Genomic DNA, 12549 nt, shown 5'->3' with positions numbered 1-12549 from the left:
TAGCCTGTTGTTTAAGTCTATTCTTAGTAACTCGAAAGTTGTTTAAGTCTATTCTTAGTAACTCGAAAGTTGTTTAATTTTGTAAAAGTAATTCCTAAGTATGTGTATTATTTCACATTTTTTAATGTATTATTTCCAATCTTAAAATTATGTTTATAATCTCTAGTGTTACCGTTAAAAGTCAATATTTTCGTTTCGTTACCTTTTATTTTAAGTTTCCATTTATTGCAATATTGATGACATATTTAAGGTGTGTTGTAGGTCTGCTGCAGTGGTTGCTAATAGGGCAGTATCTTCTGCATATAACCAGCAAAGCATGTGTAAAGCAATATCTATTGGGTGATCTTGGTTGTCTGTTGTAGAGGAAACCACTTCCTTGCTAGATAAATAATCTTCTAAATCATTAAATACAGGGAAAATAGAATAGCAGATAAAGTGGATTGCTGGCTATTCGATTTAAGACCTTCATACATTTGATGAATAAGTATAAAAAGTTTACAGGTTATGTTATGTTGTAGTAGTTTATGCCAAAGCTGTATTCTAGGTACCGTATGGAACGCTTTCCCAAAATTCACAATAGCGCATTATAATTTCGTTTTCCTTTTTTTCAAGATATCTATTAAGTGATGTAATGTAAAAATATGGTCTGTAGTTGAATAGCCTGTACGGAACAGAGCACCTGTAATCAGTGAGTGTTTGTAGTCTAGTACTGGATGATAATGAGACTAAGGAATAAAGTAAAACAGCATTACGTATCTTAATTCCTGCGCTGAACACGGATGCTAAATCATGTCATTGTATTGCATTTCACACATTCTCATAGCCCTATAATGTAACCGGCGGCAAGCATATGGCAACATGAAGTGAAAACAGAGATTTATCTATCTATCTATCTATCTATCTATTTATCCATCTATCTATCTATCCATCTATCTATCTATCCATCCATCTATTTATCCATCTATCTATCTATATATCTATCTATCTATCTATTTATCCATCTATCTATCTATCTATTTATCTATTTATCCCTATCTATCTATCTATCTATCTATTTATCCATCTATCTATCTATCTATCTATCTATCTATCTATTTATCCATCTATCTATTTATCTATCTATCTATCTATCTATCTATCTATCTATCTATCTATAAATGAGAGTGCTCTTCCTTGTACGGGTACTCGAGTCCTTGCTAGACTCGGCCCGTGCTCGAGATACCCTACTATCCATCCATCCATCTATTCATTCATTCATTCATTCATTCATTCATTCATTCATCCATCCATCCATCCATTGTTTCAGACTGGATCGAAGCGGACGAAACATGTCGGGCCGAGAGCCTCGTCTTCAGGCACCAAGTGTCAGTTAAAGAAGAAGGGCGGCATGGCGGGGCTGAGGACGGACAGCAGAGGCAACGTCGTTGAGGACGCTGCAGGGCGTCGCGTCACAGGTGTGGACGGTGACGACACGGATGGCGCCAGGGGTGACGTCACGCCGGAGATGACGGGGAATGCGTCGCGGGAGCTGTCCAAGGGCATCAACAAGGACGAGTTGGATGATTACGAGTTCGTCCTTATGCAAGACAGGTAACCATATTTAACACGTGTAGTTGTAACTCTTGACAGGTAACCATATTTAACACGTGTAGTTGTAACTCTTGACAGGTAACCATATTTAACACGTGTAGTTGTAACTCTTGCACGAGGAGCTGGATGATTATGAGTTCGTCCCTATGCAAATTATCATGTAGAGTGGGTAGGGATACCCAGGATACTTTCTAATACTGGTTCCACTTTCTTCCAATACTAACAGTGAAAAAAACTAAACAAATAAAACAGTTCAAAATCAGTGAAAGAAACGTGAGAACGAATTGTCTGCCTAACAAATATATATATATAAAATGTTATCGTCCAAAATTGCAAAATCTTGACACTAAACTGTTTATATTAGGGCAATTCCACGGTAACGGAATTACGAGTTGGAAAGATATTTCAGGCATTAAACTCAGCTAGTCCACATAAGAAAAATTATCATAATGATGTAACTATGTAATACACTAGTACTGCACTAGTGCTTGTCATGGGCAGAAGTGAGACTCCCTACTGCAAGGTGTAGTGCATGAGTACTTAATTAAAGTTTGGTAACGGAATTACGTAAAAACGGACACCATTTTTACGGGCACCGCAAAACATCTACAAACTCTGTGAAGTATGATGAAATAATTATTTATCTTCATGATGGAATGATCTCCTAATGACTTGTGATTAACAAAATAGAAATTATATTACAAATTATCTTTTCATAATTTTGTTGTACAACATTGAATGCCGGTAACGGAATTACACAGTTTGGTAACGGAATTACCGCTCTGAATTTACTTTTGAAAAACAATATTTATTTACTTTAAATTTGATTTGCAAATATGTTGCATAATTTTATAAGTTAAATAATAATTCAGTACACTTGTTTTAAGCATTCATATTAATATTTCAAATGATAACTAGTTTCAATATCGGTAACATGTACACGTACATGTATATGAGTGGAGATTTAAACTAGCATAAACTGTGTACATATTACATAGTAAATATTTAAAATGTTTGACAGCAATTGAAAAAAATTCTTGAACAATGACATTGTTAATAACGAAGAGAATTACACCAGGTCAGAGGAACACAGGCCAATTAAAATTATATAAACTGACAGTCAAACATCTAGATTGTATTACGGTAAGTGAAAGATATTATGCCTAATAATAAAATTCCTCATCTATCTGAGGTTATGATAACATACATGACAAAAATCAAAAAACCAGTATTTTCTTTTTTGGCCAATCAAACATGCCATCTTTCCATTTTAAGAATTTTACTTAGATTAGATTTCCTTGTAAAGACAGCATTAACACTATAAAACGGTTGCTTTCTTTTTGTCCATTATATACATTTATAAAAGCATAATGTTGGTAATTAGAATGATACTTTCTATTTTCTGGATATCCTGTCATTTAAATATAAATTATTAAATACATGTACAGTCAATAAATGCCTTTGGATAAAGTAAAATTAAAGTTTGCTTCAAGTAAACACGTTATGTTACATTTCCACTTTCTGGACCCTATATATGTTTAAAGATCTATACATGCAGAACTTGAAATTGTGGCCTGTAAAAAGTGAAAAGAAGTCTATTTTTAAATCTTGCAAGGAAAATAAACATTCACCTGCTGAAATTAACTAAAAATTGCGTCATTTTTCAAAAAACGGATGTACGTACGATCATCTCATCTTGTATTTAGCTGAGGCCGAGCTCATAATTCTATTACATTTTAATTTTATAATGCTCTAAACTACATATCAGAGGTCTTAAGTTTCCACACACTGTCCCTACATTCACGTTGTGCTGTCTTATTTCCAGCAGGCCATTTTTGTTTCACAGCAGGTCATATTTCTTTTGGACTGCTATTTAAAAAAATAAATAATGGCAGGCCATATTTAGCTTCATATTTCGAGCCCCGATATAATTGTAGTAGGTTTCGATTATAACTTGAATTTTGTCATGGATTTGCAGAAGTTTAGTCATCATAATGAAGTAGTACTGTTTGGTTAAAGTGTATCAGATTTCTGTAATTTCTATATTGTCAATGGATAACATTTATATATGGGTGTTCCGCAAATGCATTTGGAGCCACTACTAGTACTATTACCATATGGATTTTTAAAAAAGATTTTGTATATCTTCCTAATGTTACATCACTTGATGTATTGGTGTATATGGATAAGAGTGTAGCATTTTAGTACTATGTAGGTTTATATTAAAGTGTTTCTCGACACTATATACCAAAGACGGTAACGGAATTACAAACCTATGGTAACGGAATTACATATGTTTACAGCTATATAATTTTATTAATAATGTATGAATTTGAAAGTAAATGTGTCTGATTATGTGCATTAACATATACTCAGAGAATATGAGTTGATTCCTTGATTAAATATATATGAATAATACAATCCAACTTTTTGTTTGTTTTCGGTAACGGAATTACAAACTGATTCTGTTTTCTAATTTCCCCTAAATCTAAAAAAAAATTTTTTTTCATTAAAGTGGATTATGAAGTGTAGTACTTTGTTAGTGGTAAAACAAAAACACTAATAAAAAGAATATTACCTTCAATTACATGGCTGCTGTACATAAATTCATAGTGTGTATTACGGAAGTGTCATATTTTTAGTGTGACGGTATCCTCATAAAATAGTTAAAGTCTAACACATCCATTTATTTTACAATATTTTACTTACCAGATTTGGATTCTCCAGACAATTTTACATTAAAAACAAACTTAATATATCAGGAATAACATGATTTGATTTTTTCACTCCATGTCCACTTTAGCGTGGAATTGCCCATTAGCCTATTTGAAATAAATATGAGACGTTTGCCCTTTTAAAATAAAACTCTCTATTAAATTCATTGTCCATAACTTAACCGCCGGGTGGTGGTGGGGGGGGGGGGGGGGGGGGGGGGGGGGGGGGGGCCGAGACGTAGCTCGGTGGTCGGTCTGGGATCGATCTCCGTCGGTGGGCCCATTGGGCTATTTCTCGTTCGTGGTATGTGCTATCCGGTTTGTGAAATGGTGCATATAATAAATCCCTTGCTGCTAATCGAAAAGAGTAGTCAATAAAGTGGCGACAGCGGGTTTCCTCTCAATATCTGTGTGGTCCTTAACCATATGTCCGACGCCATATAACCGTAAATAAAACGTGTTGAGTACGTCGTTAAATAAAACATTTCCTTTCATTTAACCGTCCAAGATCTAATTATATATATATATATATATATATATATATATATATATATATATATATATATATATATATATATCCTTTAACTTACCCATGATATCCATGTCATAAATCCATGTGATAATTTTAGTGTATTAACCCGGTTAATAATGGTATGCAAATTTGCAAGGTCACTAGGTAATGTGTTGCTATGGATGGGTCATTTGCTTACAAGCCAACAAGATCTGTGTACCTGAGCGTAACGTTTTCAAAGATTTAGTTAAAATTATCAAGATTCACACTGCAATTTGCCGATGGCAGGCAGATGGTTTGGAGACGAGGTGAACGTCATGCTCAGTGTTGTGTCAGTGAAGTTGACAGATTCGGAGGCGGAAGTGTAATGGTTTGGGGTGCTTTCTATGAAAATGGACGGTCTCGACTTCTTGTCATCCGTGGCAACCTCAACGCTGCTGCATACCGCGACCAGGTGCTGACCCAGGAACTTGTGCCCTTCATGGCAGCTCATGGTCCAGGCCTGATCTTTCAGCATGACAACGCCAGACCCCACACGGCCATCTTAACAAGGGATAACCTGAGGAACGCGGGCATCAATGTCATTTATTTGCCTTCAAGGTCGCCCGACCTGAATCCCATCGAGCACGTCTGGGATGTGCTGGGAAGACACCTGCGCACTCTCAGAAACCCTCCACAGACTTTGCAGGAACTTGGTGATTCATTAGTGTAACAATGGCGCCGTATCCCTAATGCAGTCTTTACACACATCAGGCAGCCAATGAGGAGGTGTTGCCTTGCAGTTGTGGGTACACATGGAAGGCATACACACTACTGAACCTGTGATTTCAGCAGACGACCCTGCTTGAGAATTACCAGTTTGACTGTTTGTGGTTTTGACGAATGCTGTGAACGCAGCGAACTGATTTCATCAGACGACCCTGCTTGTGAATTACCAGTTTGACTGTTTGTGGTTTTGACGAATGCTGTGAACGCATCGAACAGATTTCATCAGACGACCCTGCTTGTGAATTACCACTTTGACTGTTTGTGGTTTTGACAAATGCTGTGAACGCATCGAACAGATTTCATCAGACGACCCTGCTTGTGAATTACCACTTTGACTGTTTGTGGTTTTGACGAATGCTGTGAACGCATCGAACTGATTTATTCCTCGTCCTTGTTTGGACGTCATACATTAGACAAATGCCTAATGTAACACGTTCTTCTGTCATACACTAGACAAATACCGTATGTAACACGTTCTTCTGCCGTGCACTAGACAAATGCCTCATGCAACACGTTCTTCTGTCGTGCACTAGACAAATGCCTTATGCAACACGTTCTTCTGTCGTGCACTAGACAAATGCCTTATGCAACACGTTCTTCTGTCGTGCACTAGACAAATGTCTTATGCAACACGTTCTTCTGTCATACACTAGACAAATACCTTGTTACATTCTGTCGTACACTAGACAAATGCCTTATGTAACACGTTCTTCTGCCGTGCACTAGACAAATGCCTTATGCAACACGTTCTTCTGTCGTACACTAGACAAATGCCTTATGCAACACGTTCTTCTGTCGTACACTAGACAAATGCCTTATGTAACACGTCATACATTAGACAAATGCCTAATGTAACACGTTCTTCTGTCATACACTAGACAAATACCGTATGTAACACGTTCTTCTGCCGTGCACTAGACAAATGCCTCATGCAACACGTTCTTCTGTCGTGCACTAGACAAATGCCTTATGCAACACGTTCTTCTGTCGTGCACTAGACAAATGCCTTATGCAACACGTTCTTCTGTCGTGCACTAGACAAATGTCTTATGCAACACGTTCTTCTGTCATACACTAGACAAATACCTTGTTACATTCTGTCGTACACTAGACAAATGCCTTATGTAACACGTTCTTCTGCCGTGCACTAGACAAATGCCTTATGCAACACGTTCTTCTGTCGTACACTAGACAAATGCCTTATGCAACACGTTCTTCTGTCGTACACTAGACAAATGCCTTATGTAACACGTTGTACACTAGACAAATGCCTTATGCAACACGTTCTTCTGTCGTACACTAGAGAAATGCCTTATGTAACACGTTCTTCTGTCGTGCACTAGACAAATGCCTTATGCAACACGTTCTTCTGTCGTGCACTAGATAAATGCCTTATGCAACACGTTCTTCTGTCGTGCACTAGACAAATGCCTTATGCAACACGTTCTTCTGTCGTACATTAGACAAATGCCTTATGCAACACGTTCTTCTGTCATGCACTAGGGAAATGCCTTATGCAACACGTTGTACACTAGACAAATGCCTTATGCAACACGTTCTTCTGTCGTGCACTAGACAAATGCCTTATGCAACACGTTCTTCTGTCGTGCACTAGACAAATGCCTTATGCAACACTTTCTTCTGTCGTACACTAGACAAATGCCTTATGTAACACGTTGTACACTAGACAAATGCCTTATGCAACACGTTCTTCTGTCGTACACTAGACAAATGCCTTATGTAACACGTTCTTCTGTCGTGCACTAGACAAATGCCTTATGCAACACGTTCTTCTGTCGTGCACTAGACAAATGTCTTATGCAACACGTTCTTCTGTCGTACATTAGACAAATGCCTTATGCAACACGTTCTTCTGTCATGCACTAGAGAAATGCCTTATGCAACACGTTGTACACTAGACAAATGCCTTATGCAACACGTTCTTATGTCGTGCACTAGACAAATGCCTTATGCAACACGTTCTTCTGTCGTGCACTAGACAAATGCCTTATGCAACACGTTCTTCTGTCGTGCACTAGACAAATGTCTTATGCAACACGTTCTTCTGTCATACACTAGACAAATACCTTGTTACATTCTGTCGTACACTAGACAAATGCCTTATGTAACACGTTCTTCTGCCGTGCACTAGACAAATGCCTTATGCAACACGTTCTTCTGTCGTACACTAGACAAATGCCTTATGCAACACGTTCTTCTGTCGTACACTAGACAAATGCCTTATGTAACACGTTGTACACTAGACAAATGCCTTATGCAACACGTTCTTCTGTCGTACACTAGAGAAATGCCTTATGTAACACGTTCTTCTGTCGTGCACTAGACAAATGCCTTATGCAACACGTTCTTCTGTCGTGCACTAGATAAATGCCTTATGCAACACGTTCTTCTGTCGTGCACTAGACAAATGCCTTATGCAACACGTTCTTCTGTCGTACATTAGACAAATGCCTTATGCAACACGTTCTTCTGTCATGCACTAGGGAAATGCCTTATGCAACACGTTGTACACTAGACAAATGCCTTATGCAACACGTTCTTCTGTCGTGCACTAGACAAATGCCTTATGCAACACGTTCTTCTGTCGTGCACTAGACAAATGCCTTATGCAACACTTTTTTCTGTCGTACACTAGACAAATGCCTTATGTAACACGTTGTACACTAGACAAATGCCTTATGCAACACGTTCTTCTGTCGTACACTAGACAAATGCCTTATGTAACACGTTCTTCTGTCGTGCACTAGACAAATGCCTTATGCAACACGTTCTTCTGTCGTGCACTAGACAAATGTCTTATGCAACACGTTCTTCTGTCGTACATTAGACAAATGCCTTATGCAACACGTTCTTCTGTCATGCACTAGAGAAATGCCTTATGCAACACGTTGTACACTAGACAAATGCCTTATGCAACACGTTCTTATGTCGTGCACTAGACAAATGCCTTATGCAACACGTTCTTCTGTCGTGCACTAGACAAATGCCTTATGCAACACGTTCTTCTGTCGTGCACTAGACAAATGCCTTATGCAACACGTTCTTCTGTCATGCACTAGACAAATACCTTATGCAACACGTTCTTCTGTCATATTCGCTAATTAGCCAAGAGGAAACGGTTGCGATGTTTTAATTTGACTCAGTATATTACCTAAACCACAAAATGGTGCTTATGCTCTCCACTATAGCGTACGTTACCCCCACTACCACCACCACACACACACACACACAGACACACACTACCACCACCACCACCACCCACTACCACCACCACCACACACAACCACCACCACCACCACCACCACCCACTACTACCACCCCCCACTACCACCACCCCCACTACCACCACCACCCCCACTACCACCACCACCCCCACTACCACCACCACCACTCATACACACTACCACCACCGCCACCACCCACTACCTCCACCACAACCACCCACTACCACCACCACCACCACCACCCACTACCACCACCACCACCACCACCCACTACTACCACCCCCATTACCACCACCCCCACTACCACCACCACCACTCATACACACTACCACCACCGCCACCACCCACTACCACCACCCACTACCACCACCCACTACCACCACCACCACCACCCACTACTACCACCCCCATTACCACCACCCCCACTACCACCACCACCACCACCGCCACCACCCACTACCACCACCACCACCACCCACTACCACCACCACCACCACCCACTACCACCACCACCACACATACACACTACCACCACCGCCACAATCCCACCACAAACTACCACCACCACCACCACCACCACCACCCACTACCACCACCACCACTCATACACACTACCACCACCGCCACAATCCCACCACAAACTACCACCACCCTCAATACTATCACCACCCCCCACTACTATCACCACCACCACCACCACCACCCACTACTACCACCACCACCCATTACCACCCCCACCCCCACACACTACCACCACCACCACCACCACCACCATTACCACCACCCACTACCACCACCACCACCACCCACTACCACCACCACCACACATACACACTACCACCACCGCCACAATCCCACCACAAACTACCACCACCACCACCCACTACCACCACCACCACTCATACACACTACCACCACCGCCACAATCCCACCACAAACTACCACCACCCTCAATACTATCACCACCCCCACTACTATCACCACCACCCCCACTACTATCACCACCACCACCACCACCACCCACTACTACCACCACCACCCATTACCACCCCCACCCCCACACACTACCACCACCACCACCACCATTACCACCACCCACTACCACCCCCACCACACCCTACCACCACCCCCACACACTACAACCACCACCACCCATTACCACCCCCACCACCCACTACCACCACCCCCACACACTACCACCACCACCACCCATTACACACTACCACCACCCACTACCACCCCCATTGTCATCACCACCACCACCACCACCACCACCCCATTACCACCACCACTACCACCACCATCCCCAAAACCATCACAACCACCCCCACCCCCACACACTACCACCACCGCCACCACCCACTACCACCACCACCCCCACTACCATCACCACCACCACCACCCACTACCACCCACATTACCACCACCACCACCACCACTCCACTACCACCACCATCCCCGAAACCATCACCACCATCCCCCCCACACACTACCACCACCATCACCACCACCCCACAACCAGTACCACCACCACCACCCACTACCACCACCATCACCCCATTAAAACCACCACCCACACACACTACCACCACACACTACCATCACCACCCCCCACTACCACCACCATCCCAAAAACCATCACCACCACCCCCACACACTACCACCACCGCACACTACCACTACCACCCCCACTACCATCACCACCACCGACTACCACCACCCCCACCCCCACCACTCCACTACCACCACCATCCCCAAAACCATCACCACCATCACAACCCCCACACACTACCACCACCGCCACCACACACTACCCCCACCACCCACTACCACCACCATCCCCACTACCATCACCACCACCACCGCTACCACTACCGTCCATCATCACCACCACCACCGCTACTACTACACACACTTGACATATCTTTCCTACTTGTCTGGTATTAGGTGAAAATATTCTACACTACCTACCAACATGAGGCACTACCATAAACTCCATCTTTAACAATCCACCCAGTCAATGTAGGATATGTGCGCAGCTGCTATGGGAAAAGTGTGTTGTTTGGGCTGTGGCTTGGTAGACTACAAACAACGTGCATCCACTCTGATTGAAAAGACAAGGACTGTGATGTGGAGATAGACAGCAAAATATTGATTGACAGAGAGTGGGTGAGGTGCTGTCAGAGCGGGACGAAACTGGTTAAACACGGGTGGAATGGAAATGAAAGTTGAACAAAACCCCAGCATATTGTTTAATGAGACGTTACTAGGTGTTTAACGGGTGATAGCTGCGATAGTTGGTTTAGAAAATGAGAAAAGAAACTCGTTTCCGTCGTATAGGTTGCTCCTGTCTGCAACACTCCTGTTGTCTGTTAGCAGCAGCAAGTGTTTGTATATGACCATTCACAAAATAGGAACATGCACACTGCGGACTTTGATATCCCAGTCTTGGATCACTGGTTGTAATGGGACGTATTGCGAGTCCAAAATTGACGAACATGGAAATAACCACATTAATTGCTTGTGTGATATACTGCACAAGGTTACAATCATACTGGTTATATCCAAATGGTTGAATTAAGCGACTGGTACATCCACGAAATATAAAGTATGAAATGGTTGAATTAAGCGACTGGTACATCCACGAAATATAAAGTTTGAATTGGCTGAATTAAGCGACTGGTACATCCACGAAATATAAAGTATGAATTGGCTGAATTAAGCGACTGGTACATCCACGAAATATAGAGTATGAATTGGCTGAATTAAGCGACTGGTACATCCACGAAATATAGAGTATGAATTGGTTCAATTAAGCGACTGGTACACCCACGACATATAAAGTTTGAATTGGTTCAATTAAGCGACTGGTACATCCACGAAATATAAAGTTTGAATTGGTTCAATTAAGCGACTGGTACATCCACGAAATATAAAGTTTGAATTGGTTCAATTAAGCGACTGGTACATCCACGACATATAAAGTATGAATTGGCTGAATTAAGCGACTGGTATATATATCCACGACATATAAAGTATGAATTGGCTGAATTAAGCGACTGGTATATCCACGACATATAAAGTATGAATTGGCTGAATTAAGCGACTGGTATATCCACGACATATAAAGTATGAATTGGTTAAATTAAGCAACTGGTATATCCACGAAATATAAAGTATGAAATGGCTGAATTAAGCGACTGGTATATCCACGAAATATAAAGTTTGAATTTGGCTGAATTAAGCGACTGGTATATCCACGAAATATAAAGTTTGAATTGGTTGAATTAAGCGACTGGTATATCCACGAAATATAAAGTATGAAATGGCTGAATTAAGCGACTGGTACATCCACGAAATATAAAGTTTGAATTGGTTGAATTAAGCGACTGGTAGATCCACGAAATATAAAGTATGAAATGGCTGAATTAAGCGACTGGTATATCCACGACATATAAAGTATGAAATGGCTGAATTAAGCGACTGGTATATCCATGACATATAAAGTATGAAATGGCTGAATTAAGCGACTGGTATATCCACGACATATAAAGTATGAAATGGCTGAATTAAGCGACTGGTATATCCACGACATATAAAGTATGAATTGGTTGAATTAAGCGACTGGTACATCCACGAAATATAAAGTATGAAATGGCTGAATTAAGCGACTGGTATACCCACGAAATATAAAGTATGAATTGGCTGAATTAAGCGACTG

General features: G+C 41.2%; 1 protein-coding gene across 5 annotated transcripts in view; it reads left to right on the top strand.

Annotated features, from left to right (window-relative positions):
- Positions 1-12549, top strand: part of LOC121367353 — a 93734-nt gene that overhangs the window by 53733 nt on the left and 27452 nt on the right. For all 5 annotated transcript variants that reach the window (XM_041491474.1, XM_041491472.1, XM_041491471.1 and 2 more), the window contains one exon: positions 1307-1590. In XM_041491474.1, the coding sequence (XP_041347408.1) occupies positions 1307-1590 (284 nt within the window). The remainder of the gene's footprint in view (positions 1-1306; positions 1591-12549) is intronic.

Source organism: Gigantopelta aegis, chromosome 3 (genome assembly GCF_016097555.1).
Source record: "Gigantopelta aegis isolate Gae_Host chromosome 3, Gae_host_genome, whole genome shotgun sequence".
NCBI lineage: Eukaryota > Metazoa > Mollusca > Gastropoda > Neomphalida > Peltospiridae > Gigantopelta > Gigantopelta aegis.
Note: the sequence above shows the minus strand (reverse complement) of the source record. Positions and strands in the feature narration are given on the sequence as shown.